This window comes from Laetiporus sulphureus (assembly GCF_001632365.1).
Source record: "Laetiporus sulphureus 93-53 unplaced genomic scaffold LAESUscaffold_5, whole genome shotgun sequence".
NCBI lineage: Eukaryota > Fungi > Basidiomycota > Agaricomycetes > Polyporales > Laetiporaceae > Laetiporus > Laetiporus sulphureus.
In genome coordinates this window covers 480173-506856 of record NW_024468514.1, presented here as the reverse complement: position 1 = coordinate 506856, position 26684 = coordinate 480173, and the positions used below count along the sequence as shown (strand labels likewise).

The following is a 26684-nucleotide window of genomic DNA, read 5'->3' as shown; positions in this document are numbered from 1 at the left end:
CAAGAAAAACAGTGTTATCATCATCTTCAGCGTGTTGTACATGATCTTAGAAACCGCCTTAGAGTGTGAACGTTCTTTTAATCAATTTCAATTGAGACGAGTCGCCTGTTGATAGCCTATCAAGAAGCTGAGGAGAAAGTGATGTATCAAATGAACCACGAACTCACTAATAGGCTGCAGCCCATTCCTGCAGGACACATGATGCCACAATTTGTACTTCCGTCTCGCCGTAAAGCCAATCTGGGTTTCTGCCCCACAGCCCATGAAACTTGTTGAGCAGCCTGAACCTGTCGTCGCCGGTGAAACTAAATCTTATAATTTCCTCTACAGTACGCCAGGATGCATCAAGCGCTCCTTCCACCCACCTGCGGCATTTCAGCAACGCTCGACTTTCGATGCAGACGTATGTATGCTCACCCATGACGAGCGTTGACGGCTTCACCGGCAAAACGAAATCCGCCATTAGCAGCGGGACGTGTCAAGTTCTCGTAAACTGGGGGAAATTGGCCTGAGCCAAAGAAACTGTCAGAGAAAAACCGTGAGCATAGAAGTTTAAAACAGAAGAGCAATCATCTTACCCATGAAAATAGGTTATCACTTGTCACAAAACGAATACAAGAATGTCACGAACGAAATAATCTTATGCGGCGTTTGAGAACCTGTCTGCCTCCTAGTCGGTCTGAAGCCTGAAGCACTTCATAATTGAAGCCGAGAGACTCGAGCATCGTCGCAGCATACAGCCCTCCCATCCGCCTCCAATAATGCCGATCTTCACATCTTGGGGCATCAGAGTCAGCGCTTGGGAGGAGTCCTGGGCTGTTGAGTCGAGCTGCGTTAACGATAGTGTAGCCACGTCATGAGCGATTCGCATGCGATCCCGATGGCGCGAAGAAAAGGCACAGGTAGCCTAGGAGGGAGCGAGCTTTGAAGCTCGAATTGTATCTCTCGATGGTGGCACCGGCATAGTGCGACAAGGGGTCCGGCATACATTGGCGAAGAAGTCATGCTTGGATGAATAGAGCGATGCCCATCTCTATCCGAATATCCTCCGCATATATAGATTCGGCGCGTGAGAATTCAGAAAAGGACTAGCATGACCTAGAAAAGGACTAGCACGACCACTGGCCGCAGTCTCCTCTAACCAGATCATGATTCTACACATTGAGTTACTGATCATCATCATTCGTCGATTGAACGACAAATCGCATTCATCGCTCACCTTCAAAGTTCTGTATAAGGCAGTTCCAATGATAGTATTACCATCGGACATTCAGTATCGTGATCGATACCATGTACTTTGTAGATCTGCGCGATGCGTGGTCGCTTCGGAGACTTTCCTGAGCTTTGTCTAAAACAGTTACTCTGTGTACTTGCAGTGAGCAATCGGGGCTGCATACAGTCGTGAACGTAACAATACCTGATCAGTCCATATCGCAGTAAAGCCACGAATGATATGTGTACTTCTGAACTTGAGCGACTAGCATGTCTGTCGAAAGGGGGGAAGGGTGTGCGGAATGAGGGTAACGGAGCTCGGCTGACACACTACGAACGTGTTTTGGAATTCGAATACTAGATGGGCGGCCTGTGGCTCGAAGCAGCAGGGCCTGAACCACATATTGAAAAAATCATCAGATAGAAGCGAAGCCCGTAGCCAGTCGAACATTTCAAAACTATACAACGCGAAACAATGAGATTCCTTCCCTAGAACCGGTGTGAATAGAAACCGACGACAAGAAGAGCATGAGACAGGGAAGCTGATCAAGCCACCTGCAGCGCCATCACGACTGGAAGCACTGAAAGGCGCTTTCGAGTCTCGTACGAAATGCCGCCAACATGACGTTAGTGGACGAAAGTTGAACGTGCTAACTCACTGCGGTCTCACAGGTTCGATCATGCGGGGGCTTTTGCCGTCCTTTGCCGCTTGCATGTATGTCCTTTCACTGGTAGGATACACTGTTGGTACAAGTTTGAGTTTTTTGTTTCGATTTCTCCATTGTTTAGACTCCCCCGTCGTGTGGAGATGACGTGGCGCCTTTATGGGTCCAAAAATAACCCATAAAGTAGACCGTAGGGGTACTGCAAAATGAGCGTCAATATCGACAGAAGTCAGTGCAAGGATACGCATGCCCGTTTCCTTTTCAAAGCACCGGAATTCTAAAACATGCGATTGGCCTGAACCACGTCGTATGCTATAGCACCTCGCTTTCGCATTCGTCCGATGAGAGAACACATGTATGCGGCCGAGCCAACGTATCATCCTAGATGTGCTACTTGTGCTGTCGGCATCGGTACTTGACTCACAGCCACATTGAGCGTATATGCTGTACGATGGTACAGCACTGCGGGATTCACATCCAGTAAGTGTACCTGTTCGGAATTCACGCTTGAATGACATTAAAACCTCATGCTGCACTTAACAACTTACTTCGTCGCGTCCTGAAGCATCAACAGCTGTGCTCGATTGATCCCCTCGCATATTTGGTGGATCAGCCGAGGAGACCAATAGCTGGATTCACGTCAATTGCGGCTCAAAAATCGGCGACTGAACGTTGAGATGTAACGCGGCCTCACAGACAATGAAAATCAGAGCAGAGGAGTATGTCAAACGAGCTAGTAATAGAAAATGCATTGAACGTTATAGCGGGTTGCAGGCCGTGATGGTTGAGGGGCGTGACATATGTGACGCTACGCGCCAACCGCGGATACCGGTCCGAGCTCCCGGTCAGACGCGCCCATGTGATGGTGATGGCGACAGGCGCGAGCCAGCGCGCAGGCTCGCCGTTGGTCACCATAAATTCCCGTAGATACTGGAACGCAAGATTTCAATCGCTACCTCCTCATATCTTCGACTCCGGGGTTCTCTCTCTGAATCTCTTAGGATGTTTTCTCGTTTGACCAGAAGTTTCCTGCCCACGTGTCGCAGAGTAGGCCTGCAATCACATTCCACTTTGATTGCTCGGAATGGAGATGCTCATGGACAAGCGAGAAACGCGATGGTTAAAGCATCAATAATCGCTGGAGGATCACTAACACTGCTTGGATACTATGTAATTTCATACTGTTGAGGCCTGAAGTGTGCTGACAGGCCCTGGCACGCAGACATGGTCTAGCTTCCTTACTCCGGTAAATCTCGATGCACCACCAAGAGGCGTTCCACCTCCAAGTGGACCTGCTTCGAGGTACATTTCTTTTGAAGAGGTGAAAAGGCACAATACACGAGAAAGCTGCTGGGTCATCATCGAGGGTCAAGTATACGATGCCACGTCTGTCCTGGAATGGCACCCGGCTGGCGCGGCAGTAATTTTGAAAAACGCCGGAAAGGATGCAACGTGCGTTTAGTTCTTCACAGATTTTGTGTGCTAACTGGTGACAAAATGGTTCGTGTAGTAAAGCGTTCTCACCCATACATCCCCCTGGCACGCTGCAGCATTTACCTATGGAAGCACATCTCGGTCCCGTTGACCCAGCCACAATGCCTCAAGTTGTTTACCGCCCCACGGAAGAGGAGCTGAGAATAGCAGAGGCAAGAAAACTGTTACCTCCACCTTCAGCGGCATTGAATCTGCGCGATATCGAGGTAACCCAGGCATTGCCCCTCATGACGCAGCTCAGACATTGACCGAATTCTAAGATTCTGTCGGAGAAAGTCTTGACGCGAACTGCCTGGGCGTACTACCGCTCGACCGCAGATGATGAGAATAGTTGAGTCCCCTCGCTACCTTTTCGAGATCTCTCTGATGAGCTTGCGATAGGTTACCAGGAGAATAGTTCCGCGTTCAAACGATTCTGGTTCCGACCACGCGTGTACGCTCCTTCCTTGCTACATGAATACCACCTCTTACCTCCAGGCCGATCAGAATGCGAAAAGTCTCAGAGGTGTCCACCGCCACTACGCTCTTTGGTCTACCCTCATCGCTTCCCATCTTTATATGCCCTGCTGCGATCATGAGATTAGGACATCCGGACGGAGAGATGAACGCGATCCGCGCGGCTGGGCAAGAGGGCATCATCCAGAGCGTGCGCGAATTGCTCTTGCATAGAGCAAGCACGCATCAAAGGTTGACCATTTGTCGGCGCAGATTTCCAACAATGCAAGTTTCTCGACGGAAGAATGCATGTCTGCCACGCTTCCTGGACAAAATCTCGTCTTTCAGGCAAGCCGCATCGTTCGCAAGCATGACGGACTTCTGCATCCCCGTATAGATTTATCTGAACAAGGACCGGTCTGCCTCTGAAGCGCTTATCAAGCGTGTTGAGGCTCAGGGTTTCAAGGCCATCATGCTGACGGTAGATTCCGCTGTAGCTGGGAAGCGAGAGCTTGATCAAAGGGCGAAGGCTGCTGACTTGCAGGTACAACTAGCGAGAATTAAGTTCTCGCTGACGCTCTGACTCATATCACTCGCCAGGACATGCCAGCGGCGTTCGGCAGCTCTAGCACGGGTAACGGTCTCGGGGTAGCGCATGTAAGCTGGTTTGACACCTACGCGATTCGGGCCTCACCCTTCACGATGCGCGCAGGCCATCTCCGGCTACCAGGATCCGGACATCTCTTGTGTGTTGCATTTATTTACTCGATTGTGGCAGCATCTGAGTGTATTACAGGGAATGACATTCCATGGCTGCGGCGGATCACGAAGCTGCCCGTCATCATCAAAGGCATTCAGTGTGTAGAGGTAACTCATATGCCCGTTAAACATTCTGCATATCCAACATCCACCGTAGGATGCCGAGAAAGCCTTCGAGTATGGAGTCAACGGAATCATCATCTCCAATCACGGAGGACGATCGCTGGATTTGTACACACCTCGTCTGTGCTCATCCTGGTATCTATTGATCGTGCCGTTTTCAGTGCTCCTGCGCCCATGCAAGTCCTATACGAGCTCCATCAGCGGCGCCCGGATCTCATCCGCGATCACGACATCTACATCGACGGCGGCGTGCGGCGCGGCACGGACGTGCTCAAAGCGCTCTGCCTCGGCGCGCGCGGTGTCGGCCTCGGGCGCCCGTTCCTGTATGCGAATGGCATCTGGGGCGAGGAAGGCTGCCGGCGAGTGATACAGAGTGCGCTGCGTCTCGTTCTGTGTTGCGTGGGAAACATGCATGCTGACGCGCGCTCGGCAGTCATGCGCGAGGAAATCGAGACGAGCATGCGTTTGCTTGGAGTGAACCGTCTCGATCAGCTGAAGCCAGAACTCCTGACATATATGGATTGCGACCATTGCCATCCGAGAACAATTTAGAGGTGTAAGCGGGAATGCCATAGAGTGCATCGTCCTCTTGCAGACGTCGCTCTGAGCGCACAATCTGGCTGAAGCGCTCGGGGCGACCTTCGATTGTTGCTGCAGACCTGCTCATGGTGCATGCAGTTATATGCGTATATCGTAGTGATCGTGGGTCCACAATTCTTGAAGACACTCCCGCGTACCCTTCACACCTTGCATATTCTACGATGGCCGCATCGCAAATCACTCGATATATATTTGAGAAGTCTTTGCTTATTGTCGAATTAGACCTTCCTCCTCGGCTTTTATCCCTTGTTGTAACACATATTAGCACGATAAAATGGAGTCATAGTTCACACTCACTCAACGCCAGCAGTTTGCTGAAGATGCGCGCCATCGAGAAGTGTCCTAGCGAACAAGTCAGTGACTACATTTGCGCCATGTGGCGCGCCACACACCTACGGCAAACCACAGCTTCTTATGACCGGACTCTCTCCACGCCGACCGCACCTCACCCTCAGGGTCCAGTCCCCAGAGCGGCTTCAGCTTCGCGAAAACTTCAGGATCACATATCTCCTTGGCCATAGCACGAGGATCACCGTATCTAGAAAGCATCAGGATATCTGGATATCCTAGACAACACGTGTCGCGCACCCGGTAGCAAAAACGACTAAATCTGCATCAAGATGGGAGCCATCCGAAAACTCAAGGCCATGGGCAGTGAACCTCTTGATGTTCCCGCCGCTCTTCAACTTGATTTTCCGGTCAATGATTCGCTGAGATGCCCCAGTGTCTGACGTTATGATGATCAACGACAATAATGAATTATACAAAAAACGTGACTTGCCCAAATAGTATCCACCACCACGCTCATAAACGAGAGGCATCACACCAGAGTCGTCCGGCCCAAGGTATGTCTTGAAGCCCACCTTTGCAAGCCCATCTAGTAAAACTCTGTATTGCCTATTAGTGAATACAAGCTGCCTGGGCTGTCGAAATCTCAACTTATCCATAACCGCAGCAACGGTAGTAAAAATCCGTCGGTGAAATTGTCGGCTAACGTTGAAAGGCAAAGACGAGCTGATTTGGTCGGCAATGTCGGTCGGGATATCTTCATTGTAGAGCGCTGCAGTGATATGAGATCATCCGGTCATATATAGTTTAGTTGTCCTCACGGCTAAGCAATGTTTTATCGAGTGTTTGACTACCGACTACCATGGTCGGAGAGCGCTGGAACCTGCGAAGATATTAGCTGATTGGAGACAGGGTGGACTTGCCCATACATGGTCACATCAGCATCGTTGTCGGAGAAATCGTAGGCAATATCATGTCCTAAGCACTGGCGTGGGCGAAATGTTAACCATTGAAAAATTATGCCTACCTGAGGTGCAAGCGCCGACGATGACAACCTTCTTGCCCAGGTGGTCTTCCGCAGTTCTATATTGCGTCGAATGGAGGACTTGGCCTTCGAACTTGTCCTACAATTGCCATCATTCAATCAGCGGAAGTACAGTTGACTGAAACATTTAGAGGCCAGACTTGATCAGCAATGATGGGGAGTTTCGGTACATTTGCTCCCCATCCCGTAGCGAACATCAGGTGCTTCACTTTTAGACTTCGAGAGGTACCATCGCGCTGAACATCAAGAAGCCACATCTGACTTGACTCGTCCCACTTAGCATGCCGTATGGTTGAAGATGTCCACACGTTGAGCTCGAGGGTACGAGCGTAGTTCTCAAGCCAATCGCCTAGCTAGAATACTCTGACGATCAGGCGCCGTCCATGGTGGGCATTCTCACACTGACCTTGGCTGCGGCAGGATAAGCGGGCCAAGTGGAAGGGAAGCTATAAGCGGAGGTAGCTGTCTTGTCATTTCCGCTGTCTCAGAGCATCACCTGACTTACGGCATGTATGGCATGTGATCACACCCTATGTGACGAACTTAGCGAAGCGAGATGGATCTTTTCTCGCAATTGACTCACAGACGGAGTCATGCAGGCACAGCGACTTGTAGCGGTTGCGCCACTGGCAAAATACCATCAGGAACGTGATGATAGCAACTGAAAATGACTCTTACGCTGTCTCCGACACGAGAGTTTCGTTCAATCAGTAGAGTCCGGACACCGAGAGCTTGGAGACGAGCGCCAAGGTCCAGACCGACGTGACCTGCACCCAGAATGACAGCTGTGGGATTACTGTTGGCAAACTCAGCATCGGCGACCCTCTTCGTCTGCCAATCTCCGTGCCACATAGATGTGTTGCGCAATTTGCCGACCTGGTCATGAAAGTTAGCCTAGGGTATTCTGAACCCAAGTTTTTTAGAGCGCTGCGCACACTCTCTGGATAATTGGTTAGCTCCTCCAATTTAGTAAACATTGTGTACGCCTTCCAGTCGCCGCTGGTGTTAACTAGATTGCAGGTGCCAATACCCTTCCCGACGGCTGTTTGAAAGGTGAAGGAGAATCTAAGGAGCGCTATATCGTCGAACGGGCGTTGCAGCGCTGGTGCTCGAAGAGCATCCAAGCTCAGTGACAATAGGCGGAACCCGGATGAAATGGTGTCATGGATATACTTCGTGATGTTTCGTAAGCCGTGGATTGTGCGGAAGTCCCAAGACAGTGCCAGTAAGTCTCGCCAGAAACTGTCCTCCAAGAACAAATTTGCGACATCAGGGGAGTGGGACTCAAGCGCAGCAGAGAACTTGTCGAACCAGGACCGCGCTACATCAGAAGGTGCGATGTCGGGCGGGATGCGAGAGTCAAGTCTCTCTGAGGTAGGTAAGACGAAGGGACCTGTCATTGTTGTGGCCATCACTGTGTTCGCCGGTGTGGTTGTCGATAATGAGAGCGTTCGTCCTGCAGACGTGGGACCTCATCCTGATTTATAACATGAATGATCGCTCGTTGACGAAGCGGGAGGTCTTCTGACCATGGTGACGGGAGAAGAATCAAGGCTTCTCCTCCAATCATCATGAGGGACCAGCTACATACGTTCAGGAGAACATCAGAAGCAGCTGAGAAAGATAAGACATATCTATTGGCGCAAAAACGTACTTCGACTCCTTGAGATGGTGTAGTTTCTCCGTCGATTTGTAACTAGATCTGCCGTGAATATGGTCCGCTGCGCCCAACAGGAATTGCTGAAGCTTAGAAAAACGTGCATACATTCCGCAGTCTGAGAGCCGTTGAAGTCATCTGCAAGTGCTGTCATCACCACCAACGGCTTTAGTGTGCTACATCGCACTATAGAGTGGATTTAGCACAATGAAGATTGCAGATGTCAAGATGATCATCAGCAGACTGCTACAGTCAGTATCGGAGGCCGTGAGCATGATGTATGGTCCGATTGTTCGGAAGTTGCTGAATACGGCATATCAAAGGCAAAGGTCTACATTCCAGCACAGGCAACAAGAGATGAAAATGTCGCAGGAGTCGAGCTCGGGGGAGAGTCGGCCACTGTGGCTAGCTTGTCATCCGTGACGCCACGCGTTCGTCACGCGTACCGTCACATGGTGACAAAGTACACTTCAGCGCTTCAGCTTCAGGTTAACGTTGGATCTCCTCTGCGACACTTGGAATCGGATTCAACACACCTTTTGAAAATCCGAAGTAGATTTCTGGAAGACCATCATGTCTCAGGGAACTGATGTCGAGCTGAGCGATGAGGTTGAGCTGATTGACGATGGAATGAATGAGGTAGGCCGGTCGTAAAATGCTGAACTATCAAGCTGAGTACAGCAGAGCGCAGGACCCAAGCATTGCTGTTACTGCTAATGTAATGTCAGCTGTACATGATGAGCGGCCAAAGAAATCGTTGACTCAGATTGCACGAGCGATCGAACACTTAGGATCCACTGAGGTGTTGGTACGTTGGCAACAACCTACAGTACTCCATGTTTCGATCTGACGATGTAGCAGGAGCCGCTTACATTAGTTGCTCTACTGTTGCCGTCTTCCAGAGACGGTGCCGAGCAGTTGCTGAACCTGATGGCGCAACAGTGCAGCGCTAAGGAGGTGGTTATGGCGACGAAGGAGGCCCTAGAGCACTTAGCACTCTCCTTGGATGGTGATGATGAGACGGAGGCTGTTCCAGACACAAATTCCGGCGCCACTCAGCTTGAGCGCGGCTTGCGACTTTATATCCGATGTGAGTGGAAGCAGTGTGATAATCTCATACTTCAAGCATAACCTCATTCAGCCGTTCCACGCCTTCCGAAGCGCAAAAAATCAGCGAGCGAGGTCCTACAACCCCTAGTTTCCGAGCTCGAAGCCTTAAATATGCGGATTGGAGGCACGGCTTCTGCAGAAGAAAGTCGTGCACTTATATCCTCGGCGTCTGAGTTAGCAACGTCGATATACGCATCGGTAGAATCGGATACCACTGTTGACATCAAACTTCTATCCGAAGTCAAGGCATGTGGCTTTTATTTTGCACCAATCTCATACAGTGCTGAGTGATTACAAGGCCATCCTGTACTCGTTCCTCAGTTCGGTGATCGAAGCTTTTATAGATGCCGTGAAGGAGGATCTCGCGACGAAGGCGTTTGCGGCACACTTCCCGAGATTGATCGTTCCGCAGTCGGAGGAGACATCGTCATCGGAGCAAGTCGGTGTCATATCGACAGTGCAGGTGAAGTGCTATTAATGTGGCACTGATCGTACACTGCGCTCATGACTCGCGACCGCAGGCAGCCGTGACAGCCCTGGGTTTCCGCATATCGGACTATGAGTCTCGTTTATCGCTCGGTTCTCTGGTTCTACTCGCACACAGTCCTTCATACTCGTTCTCCGTTCCCATGCTCACATCCTTCTTCCCCATCATCTTGATATCTCTACAGTCCAACACTGCTCTTGATGAGGTCCTCTCCCTCCTCATCAACTCGATTGTTCCATTGCAGTCCCAATCGCCCAGCGAGCTCCCACCCGACCTGATCGTTCCGCTCGCGCATGTTCTCCCGCCGCTCGCGAGTGTACATCCAGAGCCATCAACCCGGCATCAAACATTTCGTCTCCTTTCTGTTGTGCTCTCACTCGCACCGTCACCGCTCAGGCTACAGCTTCTATATGGTCTCTTGACAGACCCGGATTCGTTGCCTCAGATGCGCGTTGCGGCTGTGGGTCTGGTCAAGGAAGCTGTTTTAGAGGGGCTTTCGACTACAATGGGCTCTTCGGATGCAGCGCGGAACGTCTTCGCGTCACCGATATTCTTGCAGACGCTCGGGTCAACGATCTTGCAAACCGATCCGCCTGAATTGTTCACGTCTGGCGAACAGCTCTCCCTAGCGGAGTTTCTGGAGAGCGCCGAGCCACTGAGACTCGTCGAATGTCTCGCCTTATATTATGTGCTCTTGCTCAGAGATGTGCAGAACAGGGTAAGTGTGACTCATCCTCATCATGCTAGACGAACTTCTACATATGTGGTGCTGACTCTGGTGCAGACCGGTGTGCGAGACAAGGACAACCTCAGCAACGTTGAGCGCACGTTGCTTAGACCACTAAGACAGCAATTCGAAGCTTGGAACCATGGTATGAGTTGCCTAATTACATCCGAGGTGGCTGAATCTGATATTACTCAGATGGAGATTCTTCGCATACTGGTGACTCAGAAATGCAGTTGGCGATCCTAGACATGTGGCTCGACCGCGTCAGTGACGCAGTAAAGAGCATATATGCGGTTTGAGGGGGTAGTGAGAGCTTGTAGCCGGTGGCACGTATCAGTCCAACAGTCACTCTTCTAAGATAGATGCATGAGCGTGTCTGTGCCTCGCTCTACTAGTTTTCGACAAACAGGGAGCAGTGGGAGCTAAGAACCAATCTCAGATCCCTGTTATAAGGTGAGGATGTGGGCGCTTAGTCGTACTCGTATTCTGTGATGAAGTCAGCCGGGTCCCGTCAGCTCAAGTACGCTTCCAACATTCTTGTCCCGACGTCCGTATACCCCAGCTATCGTAATATCCTGTTAACTGGGTACGTTCTTCGGGGACACGCCATAAATGAGGAGCCATATGTCAATTGCAAGACATGCTACCACGAAAGCGGAGAACAAAGAAGGTTTGGCACGCGAAGGTGCACCGCAGTATGGAGGCATATAAAAGATTCAAGTTCGACGAATGTGTGCGTCGACGAATGTGTGCGTCGTGAGATCAATGTCCTGCGTCTCACTCCTAGCCCTCTCCGCTCAGAAAGCTACCGTGATTGGAATGGTGCTTTCTGCAATGGCATATGGTGAGAACAAGCCTTTTTCCTATGTGGCGAAAGCTTAAATTTGATCAATAGGAGCTCACGTGTCGCTGTTCTTCAGCATAGCACGACTTTACCTGAAGCCCGCGACTCAGCATCGCTATGGTCGTTCGCTGCTCCTGTATATCTGTCCATCCTTTGTTTTGGCTACAGCCGGCATCGCGTCGCAGTTACGTCTGCAGTACGCGATGTTTTTTGACGGTTCGGTGTGTCTTCATGGCGTAGCTGTGTATCTGCATGAGCAATGTCAAAGTCCGCTCACTATTGTCACCACGGTGATGTGCGTGGAATCTCTTAATTTGTAGAATATCTGCTGAACGGATTATGCGCTGTAGGTATCTTCTCCTGAATTGGACGTCTGCTGGACTGCTGGTATGCACAGCGTGGGCAAGTGCTGTGGAAATGTCAATTAACGCATTCAACAGCTCTATCGGTTCTACGTGATATTCAACAAGAGCATTATTGCTCTGACTGTAGCAATCATTTCCATCTTGGCTCTTATCCGTACGTGTCCTCTCGATCAACTTATATTCTTTTTGAATCTCTGGTCGTCGCAGTTGTCGCCTCAACACATATGCGAGACCTTGCCTGCATCACTTCGGATCTCTGGACTGACACACCCATGGGAGCCGGCATTGCCTGCATAGCTCTCTCCCTCGCCCTACACATCCTGTTGACATTCGCGATCGTCGTGCGCATCCTCGACATACGCCGAATGATCATACGGTATTCTACCAAACGACATGGGAAGCTTTACATATCTATCGTCACAGTACTCATCGAGTCGGAGTTGCTGTATACCATCGTGGCGATATTCGCCTTGGTTGTCTTTGCTGTCAAAAGTCCCATTCAGACCGCATTACTTCCACTACTGGGTCAGATGCAAGTGAGTGACATCACCAATCCTTAATGAACGATACAATATTCACGGATCTTCTCAAAGGCGATTCCTGCTTTGATGATCACCCTGAGAGCACTTGAGGGCCGTTTTATATTGGAAGAAACAGTCAAGATGACGTCCATGCAATTTCAAGATGGTGATCTTGAGAAAGCACTGTCTAAGGACGATGATCATTGCTGGGATTCCAACACAACGTACGCATACCCAAGCACTGTGGACGACGATGATCTCTCGAAATCTCCTCTGTCGCCGAATGGAATTGGTTGTCATATGAATAATGTGACCCTGCCACAGCTGCCGGATCGCCCTTACCTTGAACCGCCAAGGAAGAAGCATCAACCTTGTCAGTTCTTCCGTTCTGTTTTTGCGACGCATCTTACCAAGTTGTAGCGACTAGTGCCATTGTATCGATGAACTGCCCATTGTATCAGTGGCGTCTCAACCAGACTAAGCCAACAAGCTAGGCCGAGCTGTTTCTTGCGCTCAACTGACCTGAGACGCGGGTGGACATCAAGCCGGCAGCTCGAGAAGATGATGTCTCTTCCAGTGGACCGTTTCGATGACGCTCACTTGCATGGCTTGCACAGAGCTAGGCATGTTTTGCGTGATGGTTATGGTCCACTGATGCATTTGGATGGCAGGACGGTCGTGCTCATTGGACGTTGTTGGAACTAGTACCGTATAGTCTGCTCAGCTGGCCCATTGCTTATGTCGAAGAAGTTAGTATACTTTGCATTGTATAGCAGTGCAACACCGCCGCTTCTGACAGACGTTGGATTTCTTTTTGAGAGCAAGGAAAAGTTGTCTGAGCATGTCTAGATTATTATTAAATCAGCCAATCAAACGTTCCCTCAGGCTGCACTAGTGTGAGGCCTGTGAGAAGTTATTTGAATTATGTACGTCTTTGATGGTGCGATACCTTTGTGTTTTACTTTAGATAGAACAACGAATTTCATCAAACGGTACGTCTGCCACTGCTTAGGCATGCAAGACAGATATGTAGAGCGCCAAGAATCACATGCCCGGAGGGGATGTCTCCCCACTGGTCAGGGCCCCAACCTCGCACTTGGACTTGTTCGAACGCCTCTCGCACCTCACATTTCTCGCGGAATCCTGTTGATTTGTGCATCGAGCGAGTGAAAACGCGATCCAGGATTCTAGACACGCGAGATAGCAGCAATTATCGAGAAAGTGCTTTCCAGCGATGCGATGAAACGTGTCTGTTGATTTCCAATGTCGAGATTTCCGGTACAATGGAGGTCGGGTGCATCTCATGCCTCCCATCGGTCGCTTCTCCTGCTGTTTGTCTCGTTGCTGTTGCTTCGCTCTCGCCTGATTACAGGACCAAAAGATTTTGTCAAGAAACTGAAGGCTGTCACGGCAAAGCGGCCAATTACCCCAGAAGAGCTTGCACGAGCTCTCCAACAGGTCTACATCAGTGAAGCTAATGGCAGCGAGACACTGCTTGTACCTAATGACGAGGGAATAACGAAGGTCTGTCAGTCATTGCAGTTAAATTCTGTGTCTGTAATCGCTTCTGGTTTGTGAGCGTTCGTAGCCACATTCAGTATCCGCTGAGCAACTTAGCACCTGCAGAATTGTCTTCAATCAACTTGCAGATGTTCTCTAGATAGTCTCCGTTACTGATTTCGTCCTGCCGGCCAGGTTCTCATCCGCCATACTCCCCCTTCCGTCTTCGCTGCGAATGCCAAACACTTCCCTCCCGTACCCACGTCTCACAAACCCAACCTTGACAAGGCGTTCCTTAAGCAGCTCCTTGCAATCATGCGCATCGCGTTCCCCACCTGGCATTCACGTGAGGCTGCGATACTCCTTGCGCACAACTTCTTCCTCGTCTTCCGTACTGTGCTCAGCATAGCTGTTGCACGACTCGATGGGCGCATCGTGCGGGATTTGGTCAGCGCGGACGGGATAGGCTTTTCGAAGGGCTTGGGTTTGTGGTTCGCTCTCGCCATCCCGAGTACTTACACGAACACTATGGTCGGCGCATCAACTGTAATTCTGTGACATTCATGCTGAATGAATTGGATGGACCAGATCCGTCACTTGCAAGCAAAGCTTTCCCTCAGGCTACGAACGCGCTTATCGCGGTACACCGACGACTTGTACCTGTCCTCCTTCCCCGACCTGAGGTACTATCGGGTTGCACAGGAGGGTGGCCTCGAAGATGTCGATCAATACATCACTTCCGACATTGCTGCCTTCTGCGATTCGCTTTCTGGCATCTAGTACGTTGCGCCACATCCTATCACATTCTGCTCTCATCGTTCTGCCATTGCACAGTGGGAACGTGCTCAAGCCATCCTTGGACTTGCTGCTATTCACCTCGCAGTTGTCGCGCACCCTTGGCGTACGAGGCACGATCCTGCTCGGCCTCAATTACTACGTGACTGCGGCCATCCTCCGAGCGGCGACGCCGGCGTTTGGGCGCCTGGCAGCTGTAGAGGCTCAGCTAGAGGGCGAGTATCGTGCGGGGATGGGTAGAATTGATCGTGAGAGCGAGGAGATCGCGTACGTTCTCATACACGTTTTGCTGCGGCGGCTGAATACTGACGGATAAGCTTGTTTAAGTTTCTATGGAGGGGGACAGCGAGAGAGAAGCATCCTGTGGCGCGCATATTCTCGGCTGATCAAGCACATTAATTCGATATACAAGGTAAGCACTATGGATCGGTACTGTTTCACAACATCCTCACTCATCGCGAGTAGATCCGGATAGCATATGAGTGGACAGAAGACTTCGTGATCAAATACCTATGGAGCGCGGCGGGATACTGTTTGATTTCCGTCCCGGTCTTCCTCACGAGACGCAAGAACGCCGCTGTCCAGACAGGCGGATTGCATAACCTCAGCAGGGTCAATGACGAGGTGGCGAACCGTACTGAAAGTGAGCGATCACGCATCCTCTAGCGTGATGTCCTCTCACATGATTTCCGATAGCCTACATCTCCTCTCGTCGGTTGCTCCTCTCACTTGCCGATGCGGGTGGACGGATCATGTATGCATACAAAGACCTGCTCGAGCTCGCGGGCCTCACCACCCGACTGTATACCCTTCTCTCCACCTTGCACAATCTCCCTCCTCTCCCGCCCAACACGGATTCAGCGCACGAGGACTGGATCGAGCTCAAGCACGTGGACGTCGGTGTTCCCCAAGGCAAGGCATCCGACTCCAGCGCGTCTGCGCCCTCGTCGTGGATACTGGTCAAAGACTTGTCACTCGCCTTGCGCAAGGGCGAGCATCTAATGATCACGGGAAGCAACGGCGTGGGCAAGACGGCTGTCGCTAGGGTGCTGGCGGGGCTGTGGGCCGCGCAGGGCGGGGGAGAGGTGCGCATACCGCCAGGGAGGAAGGGCGTGTTTGTCGTGCCGCAGCGGTCGTATATGGTCACAGGGTCCCTGCTTGACCAGTGAGTCGTGCATGAAACTCAGCGTGCTGTGAGTTGCTTGAATTGTTGACGGCGTTGTAGAATCATCTATCCTCACTCGTACCCGGAGTTCTTGGAATCGGGAAAGACGGAGGAAGACCTTTTGAAGATTTTGACTGCGGCGAATTTGGCGTACCTTCCGGCACGCGAGGGAGGCTGGTTTACAAGGAAGGAGTGGAGAGACGTGTTGAGTGGCGGTGAGAAACAGAGAGTGAGCATTCTCTCTCCTGTCCCTGTGCTCGAGGCTGGCGATTATTCCCTGTGGCTCATCCGAACATCTTCCATGGACACTGACACCCGTTTTAGATGGGGCTGGCACGAGTGTTCTACCATAGACCGAAGTTTGCTGTTCTAGATGGTATGATCTTCATGTCACAGGTGTGAACGCCAGACACTCATCTCTCTATTCAGAATGCACAAGCGCTGTATCTAGTGACGTTGAGGGTAGGATGTACGAGCACGCGAAATCACTCGGAATCACTCTCATTACGATATCTCTCCGGTGTGTACCTCGTCGTTCTCATTCGTCACTATCGCTCATCCAACATCCCTCCAGACCGTCGCTCATGCGTTATCACACACAACTGCTCACGTTGGAGGGCGATGGCACCGGAAAGTGGACGCTGTCGCGCATGGGCACCGCGGAAGAGCGGGTGGGTATAGATCGTGAGATCTCGACGCTGGAGGGCAAGCTCGCAGATGTGGAGCAGTGGGAGGCGAGGGTAAAGAAGCTGAATCAAATGCTGTCTGTACAAGAGCAGTGAAGGCGACTATTTCGTGCAGTGCCTTGCGAGTTATCGTGGATTACCAACTTACTATTTGATGTGTTTTCGACTGTAGAATACCTGCAATTTAAATTTTTCGAATATCTGATGACTTGAGGACCAGATCAGTGGCGTTTATGCAAAGAGTGCGTCAGCGCATAGCCAAAGCGTTTAGCACGTGACCGTATACGCATTGCCACACACGCGACGTGCCTTAAGCGCCCTTGCTTTTTGGGCGCCCGATGGATGACTAAGCATACAGATTCAGCACGGCTTGTCCCAGCATCGACGCACTCCCATTACTTCCGCCACAACCTCCATCACTACTCGTCACGTCCTCCTCATCCCATCGAACGTAATAGATCTCTGCCTGTGCAGTTTCACCTTGACTTGGCGGGTGCGAGCGGAGCCGGTACCGACACGCGCTGACTCACTTCGCACTGCTTTCCAATATATTAAACGAGCTTGAAACGCTTTGACGATTATCTCTAAACCTCTTTGCATGGCCCATACCACTCCTTCTGCCCCGCTTTCTGCCACGACAAGTTCTGCATTACCGAACGGAAACGACCACCCACAGCGACAAAAGCCCCCAGGGCGGTCGAGAAGAAAGCCCCCTCCCAACGCTGACCAGCCCGCCTCGACCGGCAATGGTGAACCTTCACAGGGCACAATTCAACGTCGGAGACCTATCAAGCAACAGCGGGAATGGTCCGCATCAGCTCGGGGAAATGAGAATGCTTCTCACGGATGGCATGTGAGTGCGGAGGTCCCAAGTCATGCGGAAGCAGCAGCCTCAGCAAGTCGACCTTCAGAGCAGAGGAGGATTTCCACCCGCCTACCCCGTTCTCCATCGAGAACATCGGCTACATCAGAACATGTCACATCAGTTCAGGGAGGGCCGGCGGCTCCCGTGAATGTAGATGCTCCAAATTCAGAGAGTTCGGTAGCCTCAGGTAGCCGATCTGCAAGGCCAGGGAAACCTCACACTCGTCCTCCTCCCTCTGCAAATTCATCTGCTATGTCCGAGCATGTCGTGTCTACACAGGGAGAGTTGGATGGGAAGATGCCTGCTGCTCCTCGGCAAGGACCCAGAACTAGCCGCCGTTATGGAAAGTTCAACAGCCTCCTGACGGTCTCAGCGGCAGCGGCGCCCGCGAAGCAGGAAGTCTCTGCAACTTCATCTGCCATGTTCGAGCATGTAGTGTCTGCACAGGCAGAGTTGGACGGGAAGAAGCCTGCTGCTCCTCGGCAAGTACCCAAAAGGAGCCGTCGTGGTGGAAAATTCAACAGCTCCCTGACGGAGTCGGCGACGGCGGCGTTCGAGAAGCAGGAAGCGAAGCCGTCGCAGAAGCACCGCAACGCTGCTCCAAAGGCGGACGATCTCACGTCGCGACTCATCCGTGACCTCAGCACAGCTCCTTATCCTGACTGTCTTATCTGCTTCGCTGCTATTCATCCTGCTCAACCGACATGGTCCTGCTCGCCTTCAATTCCGATCTCTGCCGCGACAGACGACGAGGGCGATGGCTCACGACCGAGAGCTAACACGGCACAGTGCTGCTGGACGACTTTTCACCTGAAGTGCATTCGGGCGTGGGCATCGAAGAGCGTGAAAGATATTACGGCGGCATGGCGTGCGCGTGGCGTGGAGAAGAAGGGAGAGTGGAGGTGTCCAGGATGTCAAGCGAAGAGGGAAATTGTGCCAAGCGGGTATTGGTGAGTCAACATGTCTCGCATATCTGTTCGGCGACTCATGACCACTTAGGTGTTTTTGTGGATCTACCCTCGAGCCCAAGCTTTCTCGTCTTGCGACCCCACACTCGTGTGGGAACCTATGCTCTCGTCCCCGTGCTTGTGGGCATCCCTGTCCTCTTGCATGCCACCCGGGTCCATGTCCGCCCTGCCAGGTGACGTTACAGCTTCCATGCCACTGCGGAAAGCAGATGCTCTCATTCCGGTGCTCACATCTCGCGCCGGAAAAGACAAGCGACAAGACAGCCGCGGAACTGTCCTGCGGGCAAAAGTGTGGGCATAAATTAAGCTGTGGGAATCATGACTGCGAGGAGATATGCCATCCCGGACCTTGTCCGCCGTGCAAGGTTCGGCATAAGGCGCGATGTTACTGCGGGAAGGAGGAACGGGAGCTGGGGTGTGGTGAGGGCGAGGAGAAAGAGTGCGCTGTAATGGAAGAAGGTCAGGAGAAGAGGTGGACTGGGCAGTTCGAATGCGGAGAAATATGCGGGCGACCGTTCGACTGTGGCATCCACACTTGTTCCAAGCCCTGTCATCCGCCGTCGCTCACGCCTGAGCCTTGCCCCCGCTCCCCGTCGCTCGTCACACATTGTCCGTGCGGCAAGCACGTGCTCAAGCCGTCTTCTTCACCATTCTTCCCTCCTGGTACATTGCTTATGCGGACATCATGCACGGATCCTATTCCGACGTGCGAGTCGAACTGCATGAAGCCGCTCGAGGGATGCAGTCACGCATGCTCAGCTCGCTGCCACACCGGCCCATGTCCGCCGTGCCGCATCATGGTTGTGCGTCCCTGCCGGTGCGGTGCGACGACGCGGGACGTGCCGTGCTTCGAGGACCAGGCGCGTGGACGCGATGACCCTGGCGTGGAAGAAATCTTTTGTGATCGGCCTTGCACCGCGCTGCGGGCCTGCGGGAAACATCGGTGCAATCGCTTGTGCTGTCCGCTGGCGAGCCTTGCGAGCGCAGCGAAGGGTAAGGGGAAAAAGAAGGCGGAAATGGAGAGCGCGATAGTGGACGAGGCAGGGTGGCACGAGTGCGACCTGGTTTGTGGGAAGTTGCTATCTTGCGGAAACCATCATTGTGAGCAGCGCGACCACAGAGGCGCATGCCCGCTGTGCCTGAGGAGTTCTTTTGATGAGGTGAGTCCCCGTTAGCGTCGATGATCACATTCCGGCGATTTTAACCACTGCTGGCTGGTAGATGATTTGCAATTGTGGGCGCACGATTCTTGAACCACCAATTCCGTGTGGAACCCGCATAAGCTGTCATTATCCGTGTGCGCGTCCCCCGCCGCCCTGTGGTCATCCGAAGGCCCAGCATCTATGTCACGAAGATCCGATTCCATGCCCGCCGTGTGTTTTCTTGACAAGCAAGCGATGTGCATGTGGAAAAAAGATGGTCGACAACGTAAAGTGCTCGCAGGAGAAGGTTTCATGTGGAACGCCGTGCGGAAAGTAAGACGTATTCTGGCTCTGCTGTCAATGACGGATGCTGATTGTCTCATCCACTGTTTAGGTTGCTCGCGTGCGGGTTCCATCGTTGCGAGCGCTTGTGTCACAGCGACGCTTGTGGTCCCTGTACAGCGGTCTGTGGCAAGCCACGTAAACTTTGGTATGTTGCTTCTTTTTTTCGTTTCCCCGTCGATAACGGTGCGCTCATGGATATACTGCACCAGCCTTCCCGCTCATCACCCTTGTCCCTTACCGTGTCACGCACCTGCGGCCTGTTCCGAGGCAGAGCCCTGCCGCTCTATCGTGACTCTCACCTGTCCTTGCGGGCGCATCCGCCAACAAGTCCCTTGCGGACGCTGCACTACCAACCCTACGGGTCGCGAACACTCGCAACAGCTCAAGTGCTCGAACGAATGTCTGGTCGCCAAGCGTAATGCTCGTCTCGCGGAAGCTCTAGGCATAAATCCAGACCGTGGTACGATGCATCCAGTCACGTACAGTGACGAGTTGTTAGCGTTTGCGAAGGCCAATGCGAAATTTTGTACCATGGTTGAGAAGAGCCTAGCCGAGTAAGTTCTATCACGATTCAGATATCAGATGGGAAACTCATGTGGTCCCCCTTTTCTATTTTTCTAAAAAAAGCTTCCTCTCGTCCGACAAGAAGAGTCAGATCTTAGCACCGATGCCGGAAGTAAGGCGGAAGTTCGTTCATGATGTAAGTGACGGTCGTCATTCCCTTCTAGAAATTGGCCGGGCTAATGTTTCGGATGCAGCTCGCTGCTGTATACCGCATCGACACGCAGATGGTGGATCAAGAGCCAAACCGCAGCGTTCAGCTTTTTAGGCGGATTGATTCGCGGCTACCCGCTCCCCTCCTCTCGGCCGCCGCCACGGTACCACAATCGTCATCCAGCTCACCTGCTTTCAATCTCGGCAAATTAGCAGATCTACGCAGCCCCACCGTGCATCAGTTGCCTCGAGCCGCTGCGCCTCCGGCGCGTTCCATAATTCCTCCGCCCACGTCGGGGCTTGGAGGCTGGAGCGCTGCTGTTGCGCGTCCGCCGAATTCGGCTTCTTCCAGCGTGTGGGCTTCCAGGCCTGTGGGGTCACCGCCTGCAACTCGTCCGTCGTCGGCAGTTTCACTCCCTCATCCCCCACATCAAGCGGTTACTATCGCCGCCCATGCGGATGAACATGTCCCAGATAGTTGGGAGGATGATGCATGAAAAGGTACCGACTCTAGAGTGTAGTAGAGGTATTGGTTAATATGTAATATGCACAGACTACGTATACAGATACCGTACATGCGTGTGATGCATATGGTTAACTTATAACTGTCCCCATCATGCGACGTATAATTTGCTCATATTTTTTTGTTTATTCCAGCTTATCCAACGGATAAAGCGGCCAGTTTTTCACTGTGGCACCCTTTCTCTCGATATTCGGCACTGCTTCCGTGAACTACGCGTATCCTCAAATATAATGTCGTATTTCCATCGGACCCGTAACGCGGAATACACATGATATAGGGATCAAGCTCGGATGCGGATAGAATCTTGCTAGGCCGGTGGATTCTCATGCCGGTACACTGTGCAGTTCTTCCTCGTGCGGTTACGTCGTAGAGTTGTGCAATGGAAGAGCATGTTGAGACCCCACCGAGTGATTTTCTTTATCGACGAGCTCAAGCACCCACACCTAAATCCCAGACTCAATATTTCCCATGCATGACTTCTTATCGGCGGTACACGTCTTTGCATACAAGTACATTATGTGGTTACATCTCGGCCTTTCCGCCGCTCGTCTCACGCCAGTACTTCCACATCACTCCGCGATCTTGATCACGAGCTTTCCAGTGGTCTTTCCACCAGTAAGGTCCTTCTGTGCCTGCTTGACACCTTCCGCTGTGAAGGGATACTCACGGAAAACGTTGATCTTGAGCGTCCCGTCCGCGATGAGTTTGAACAGCTTGGTGGTGTACCTGCGGCCTTCCTCCGGGGTAGCGATGTAGTTACCCAGCCTACGAAGGTGTGATTACAAGTCACCCTGGAGGATTGCAGGAAAAAACGTACGTCGGTCGCAAGAGCCTCAGATTCTTCTCGGCCAGCTTGAGCGGCGCGAAAGGTGGGACCGCGCCGGAGGCATTACCTACAGAGACCAACGTGCCCTTCCGGCGGAGGAGCTTGAAGTCATTGTCAAATCTACATGGCTCGCATCAACGTGACGCCCGCAGTCGGTGCGCAGTGTAAGACGCACGTATCCTTGCCTACGCCGTCGAAGACCGCATGGACACCCTCGCCATGCGTGATCTCCAACACACGCTGCACGGTGTCCTCCTTGGGGTACAGGATGACATGGTCTGCGCCGTGCGCACGCGCGAGCGCCGCCTTCTCGGGCGTGCTCGTCGTCCCGATGACGGTCGCACCGCGCGCCTTGATGAGCTGCGCGAAGAGAAGGCCGAGCCCACCTGCGACGGTGTGCACGAGGATTATATCGTTTGGTTGGACGTTATACGCCTCTTCGACGAAGGACACGACGGTTATGCCTGTACGATTGGTGACGCATCATGATGTTGGAAAGCCTAGATCGTCTTCTTATGTTTATAATATGCACCTTGAGCAAGACCGGCTGCTGCCGTGCGTAGCGGTACGGATTCAGGTACCGGAAAGACGTTCTTCCATGGTACACTGGCGTACTCCGCGAACAGGCCGAGGTTATACTGCGTACCCAGTAAAGTCAGTCGCGAACACTGCGCCTTGGCATTCGCACGACATTACGCACCACCGCGACTTTGCCACCCACGGCAAAATTTCGTTTCTTGTACTCTTCGTAGTTTACGACGTTCTCGTCGGATGGCAGGCTGGCAATAGTGCCAGAACCTTCGCTGCCAACGATGAACGGAAACTGGTTGATGTTGTACAAGCCTTTCCTGATCAAACGCAAACGATCATTTAACGGTTCCGCGTAAATTATCATGGAGGACGGATTAAACGTCACCTATAGTAGGTATCTATGAAGTTTACGCCGCCATAGGCCATCTAGAACGTAACCAACCAATCACATCCACCTGCATGCATCGAACCTCCCTGTGTGCAACGCACCTTCACGAGGATATTGCCAGGCGCAGCCTGCGGAACGGGGACAGCTGCCTTCTCGATCACGTCAAAGTCTCCCTGCTTGTTGATCAAAATCGCCTGCATCTGCGACGGAGACGACATTTGTGGATAGCGAATAGTGATGAACCTTGACAATCGGACGAGTTGGGAGCGGAACGGTGCAAACGATCTCAGTATCATGTCCGTCGGGACCAGATTCGCTGACAAATGACCGAATAACTGTGGATTTTTTGCTCTCGTAAGCCCATCAGTGCTGCGAGCGCTGTTGATTGAGATGTTGTATCATTTAATGCTATTGAATGGTTCATCACCTCATCGGTCACCTGCAGCGTATAACTATTATTGTGTCAGATGGTCTCTGGGGAATAACAATTTTAACCATGTAATATGTCATTCAAAGGTCACACTATCTCAACTTTGCCCAAATGCTCTTCAGCGTACGGGACATTTTTTGAAGCTTATATATCATTCCCTCTTATGGGTCCGCTGAAACGTTATCCTGGAACTACATGGCGTTGTGGCCCGCGTGGCGCAAGCGCTCGATGTCACCGCCCCCCTTGTCTTTTGCTAAATGTCTCCATCTACTTGTTCAACAATGCAACACTCTTTGTTCAATGTTCAATGCCTGCATTTCAAAACAATCATGCATTTACCGGAAACAAGGCTTTTCGGAAGGATTCATAGTGATGATCGACACAGACGATCCGTGATGCGACGCCGGTTTGTATGTACATGTTCGATTCTCCTTCGTGAAAAACAGGACGATGGCGCATCTATAACCCTTCCAAGGACGCTGGTCGCATTACGATGAATTCCCACAAAGCTGGTGACGGAGATACGTTTGACTCGTTCAGTTTCCTACAGAAACCGGAATTCTTCATTGTTTACAACGCGGATTCCCTCTTGCCTGCTGCTTATCCAACCAATTCCTCTCGTTCAGCCCCGGCGAGTAGAGGCGAATGTAGACGACCACTCATTCGCCGACTGGCTCTCGGAATCTGCGAAGAGGGCATCGGAGCTGGACTCCATGATGTAATGCATCGTTTGGCCTCGCCAAGTCATGCTATACCATCACGAGCGTCGGGTGCTCCGACGAGACCGGCGACTTCGCGAAGTTGTGCGTCAAGCGGGTGCTGAGGCGACGCTCCGTGCATCTGATGCGTATGGCAACAGTCCTTCAGCCAGCTCCAGTTGCGTAGTAAAAGTGGTCTTCGTTCTCCTCGTGCACAGCGAGGCAGCCCTTCTCAGATGACTGATACTGTCTGGTGCTACGCCGACTAACGTTATGTGGCCAAATCGGTCTTCTAGCGTTCTGAAGAAGGTCGTCGAGAACAAATTTAAAAGGAAGCTGCTTATCTCCGATCGCTATCTTTCGGCATATCAGCTCGTGGCCAACATGAGTCGCTGGTGGGGATGCTATATTATAAAGCTGGTAGAGCGAGAGCTGGGGAGTGTCGGGTGACAAGTCGCGCTCACTTGATTACTGCGAGGTACCGGCTGGCACTGTCTTCTCCTCAGTAACTAGCCAGGAACACGGTTCCATGGTCACTTCGGAAACAGTCTCGGAGTACGCAGATATTACGGGTGAGGTTCGGACTGCTCTGCGAGCTGATCTCAATTCACATCTCGTATCTCAATCAAGTGATCAAGTACCTCAATGTCGCCGCCACTTGCTGCCTCGTTTATGATATGCTCATTCATCTCGGCGACGAGGTGAGCATGATGAGCTTTGATTACCTCTACGCTGTTGAGACATATTCTGCAGATCGAGTACATCTGGAAGTAAGTTTATGAACGCCGGACATGATCGATCACTCACCGATTGCTGCCCAGAGCATCGCATTCATGGATGAAGTGGATATATGCCTTCATCAGGCACTTCCCATACATCGTTCCCATGTACGTGCCATCATTTTCCGAGCCTTCGCCCTCGCGATGCAATTACGGATGCTGATTTACCTCTGATAGAACAATCAATGTTTTTCTCCCTGGATCAAGCAGCGGCAGTCGGCTGCACTCGAACCAATGTCGAGGGTTCATCACATACCAATTCATCGCGAATGAAGCGCTGACTGTAGCTGTCGAGGCTATTCTGATCGCACGAGGTGCGTCTATCATTTATACCCTGAAGCTGACGCTCGCTGATGGCTCACCTGAACCGTAGTCTGCGCCATGTTTAATCGCAATAAGCCAGTCGTCGGCCTCGTCATTGCGCTTTTCGCTATGGAAGTCGCTGCCATGATCACCGTCCTCGCGTTCAGCATACCCAGAATCCAGTTCAGCCCGACATGCCTGATCACACACACTCCGAGTATCTTCACGTCCTACTGGTGCGTTGAACGCCACTCCTGAGCTAGTTATTCCAATCTGAGTGGGTGAAAAGGCTGTGGTCTCTCGCGTTCGAGACCTTCCTCTTTGCTTTGACCTTGATTAGGTTTTTCTCTGATATACGCCGAGGCCTGTCGGGAACCTCCGTGTTGTACATCCTAGTTCGAGACGGGATGTGGGCGTACGCTGTCATCTTCGGTTCGTACCTGTTGATCGTATGATCGGTGACGGTTTCTTGATGCATTTCATGCGTAGCTATCATGCTGCTGAACACGCTGTGCTACCATCTCATAGATGGTTCCCTTGCGGGGCTTTGCTTTTGGTGAGCTCATTTTGCTTGCTGCAACGCAATCTCGACTGAACATGTTGATCGCCCAGCTGGGAGTTTGCTATAATGTCCATCGCGGTAAGTCGCATTAGTATCTCGCGTGACCTTCGTATACTGATCATTCAGTCCCAGGGATCCCACGTCTTGCTCAACTTGCGACGGTTCAGTCATCGTTCGCATGAATCTGACGGGACGACGTTGAGGATGGAGCTGCTCGGCAGTATTGAATTCGCCGGCCGCTCCATGCCTGCTGAAGCTGATGATTGGATGTCAGACACAGTGATCACTAGCACTGCCGGGCATGATATGACGTGAGCTTTTGTGCAGCGTTGACGAGTATATAACACAGCGTGCACAGCAATATTTTTCCACTGAAGAAACCGTGAAAATATAGTAAAAGAATATAAAGCCCTGCCTTGGAAAAATGTTAAGAAATATTATGCACATGTTTCCATATTTGGGTAGCACATGCCCATATATAGCAATTTAATGATGGAGGAAGCTTCAATTTCTTCACCATTTTTCCAAATCAAAGCTTAATATGTTTTCAGAGTTTCTCTATTGTTTTCCAATGGAAAAATGTTGCTATGCACGCTGTGTAAATGAATCGTAAAACGGTGCTATGGCTGTATTAGTCCTGTCATTAATTATCGTTATCCGAGAGCGTAACAATTACTCTTCAGATTACCTGCCCGACGACATACGCCTAAAACACCCCATCTCATTAAATGATATCATGGTGCATTTAGTTGTCGCCTCAAACAAATAAACTTCATGACAGCACACCTTCGAATCGCAAACACGGTAGCATTGCTAGATCTCGACGTGAGTATACGCTGCAGCTGGTCGTTCTTAGTACTGTTGCGACCGACTGATCCGCAAGATCAAGGCTCCAGATGAAACCGCTGCTTCACTTTGACCTGTTTCTTCTTCAGACGATCCTTACGTCGAGAGCAGAGCGATGCGCTGGCATTTGAAGGGAGTTGCCTATGCCAACTCTTGCTGCCACAAAATGGAACGCGGACATTCTCAATAGCGCTTCTCTGAAAGTCAGGATGCAAGACTCGCCTTGATACCACTCTGTCAAATTCCTGCCTCGTCGGTCACGTTTTCACCGTCGCCTGTGTTCGCA

General features: G+C 51.6%; 9 protein-coding genes across 9 annotated transcripts; 6 read left to right on the top strand and 3 right to left on the bottom strand.

Annotated features, from left to right (window-relative positions):
• Window positions 1-128: 128 nt before the first annotated feature.
• On the bottom strand, window positions 129-1053 carry LAESUDRAFT_422128 (uncharacterized protein). Its single transcript, XM_040902389.1, has 3 exons — window positions 632-1053; window positions 418-508; window positions 129-365 (listed from the first exon to the last, which is right to left on the bottom strand). Exons 1-3 carry the CDS (start codon window positions 747-749, stop codon window positions 167-169), a joined length of 408 nt encoding a protein of 135 aa, XP_040768096.1. The 5' UTR covers window positions 750-1053; the 3' UTR covers window positions 129-166.
• Window positions 1054-3099: 2046 nt separating this feature from the next.
• Window positions 3100-5240, top strand: LAESUDRAFT_644780 (uncharacterized protein; the record flags this gene model as incomplete). The annotated part of the gene is made up of 13 exons (XM_040903876.1): window positions 3100-3338; window positions 3388-3577; window positions 3632-3701; window positions 3753-3804; window positions 3858-4017; window positions 4080-4166; window positions 4204-4350; window positions 4407-4463; window positions 4519-4552; window positions 4603-4673; window positions 4723-4796; window positions 4850-5061; window positions 5122-5240. Coding segments are annotated over 13 exons (1512 nt in total), but the record flags the coding sequence as incomplete, so codon positions are not given.
• Window positions 5241-5495: 255 nt separating this feature from the next.
• On the bottom strand, window positions 5496-8021 carry LAESUDRAFT_734825 (FAD/NAD(P)-binding domain-containing protein; the record flags this gene model as incomplete). Its single annotated transcript, XM_040910546.1, has 14 exons — window positions 5496-5533; window positions 5586-5630; window positions 5681-5826; window positions 5877-6015; window positions 6070-6176; window positions 6228-6348; window positions 6398-6459; window positions 6506-6554; window positions 6604-6700; window positions 6762-6974; window positions 7028-7083; window positions 7205-7247; window positions 7300-7497; window positions 7557-8021. 14 exons carry the CDS (start codon window positions 8019-8021, stop codon window positions 5496-5498), a joined length of 1779 nt encoding a protein of 592 aa, XP_040768094.1.
• A 772-nt stretch (window positions 8022-8793) lies between these two features.
• LAESUDRAFT_721690 (uncharacterized protein) lies at window positions 8794-11005 on the top strand. The gene is made up of 8 exons (XM_040908058.1): window positions 8794-8917; window positions 8963-9086; window positions 9140-9368; window positions 9420-9634; window positions 9687-9851; window positions 9910-10593; window positions 10660-10747; window positions 10798-11005. Exons 1-8 carry the CDS (start codon window positions 8913-8915, stop codon window positions 10899-10901), a joined length of 1614 nt encoding a protein of 537 aa, XP_040768093.1. The 5' UTR covers window positions 8794-8912; the 3' UTR covers window positions 10902-11005.
• Window positions 11006-11159: 154 nt separating this feature from the next.
• Window positions 11160-13222, top strand: LAESUDRAFT_421856 (uncharacterized protein). Its single transcript, XM_040902388.1, has 8 exons — window positions 11160-11351; window positions 11404-11446; window positions 11498-11741; window positions 11797-11833; window positions 11887-11965; window positions 12019-12347; window positions 12405-12705; window positions 12760-13222. Exons 2-8 carry the CDS (start codon window positions 11422-11424, stop codon window positions 12774-12776), a joined length of 1032 nt encoding a protein of 343 aa, XP_040768092.1. The 5' UTR covers window positions 11160-11351; window positions 11404-11421; the 3' UTR covers window positions 12777-13222.
• Window positions 13223-13366: 144 nt separating this feature from the next.
• On the top strand, window positions 13367-16695 carry LAESUDRAFT_721687 (uncharacterized protein). The gene is made up of 11 exons (XM_040908057.1): window positions 13367-13856; window positions 14028-14363; window positions 14421-14611; window positions 14667-14894; window positions 14955-15039; window positions 15093-15270; window positions 15324-15792; window positions 15853-16021; window positions 16117-16168; window positions 16222-16312; window positions 16367-16695. The coding sequence occupies exons 1-11, from the start codon at window positions 13596-13598 to the stop codon at window positions 16572-16574; spliced, it is 2268 nt and encodes a 755-aa protein (XP_040768091.1). The 5' UTR covers window positions 13367-13595; the 3' UTR covers window positions 16575-16695.
• A 1068-nt stretch (window positions 16696-17763) lies between these two features.
• LAESUDRAFT_644605 (uncharacterized protein) lies at window positions 17764-21009 on the top strand (the record flags this gene model as incomplete). The annotated part of the gene is made up of 7 exons (XM_040903867.1): window positions 17764-18293; window positions 18343-19471; window positions 19533-19786; window positions 19848-19943; window positions 20008-20352; window positions 20426-20498; window positions 20557-21009. 7 exons carry the CDS (start codon window positions 17764-17766, stop codon window positions 21007-21009), a joined length of 2880 nt encoding a protein of 959 aa, XP_040768090.1.
• Window positions 21010-21556: 547 nt separating this feature from the next.
• On the bottom strand, window positions 21557-23055 carry LAESUDRAFT_673062 (NAD-P-binding protein). Its single transcript, XM_040905513.1, has 7 exons — window positions 22882-23055; window positions 22778-22818; window positions 22562-22709; window positions 22394-22499; window positions 22037-22325; window positions 21853-21981; window positions 21557-21800 (listed from the first exon to the last, which is right to left on the bottom strand). The coding sequence occupies exons 1-7, from the start codon at window positions 22996-22998 to the stop codon at window positions 21605-21607; spliced, it is 1026 nt and encodes a 341-aa protein (XP_040768089.1). The 5' UTR covers window positions 22999-23055; the 3' UTR covers window positions 21557-21604.
• A 1382-nt stretch (window positions 23056-24437) lies between these two features.
• On the top strand, window positions 24438-25867 carry LAESUDRAFT_755858 (uncharacterized protein; the record flags this gene model as incomplete). Its single annotated transcript, XM_040912092.1, has 10 exons — window positions 24438-24480; window positions 24539-24609; window positions 24662-24678; window positions 24730-24795; window positions 24865-25001; window positions 25061-25226; window positions 25280-25422; window positions 25480-25546; window positions 25603-25630; window positions 25685-25867. The coding sequence occupies 10 exons, from the start codon at window positions 24438-24440 to the stop codon at window positions 25865-25867; spliced, it is 921 nt and encodes a 306-aa protein (XP_040768088.1).
• Window positions 25868-26684: the final 817 nt, after the last annotated feature.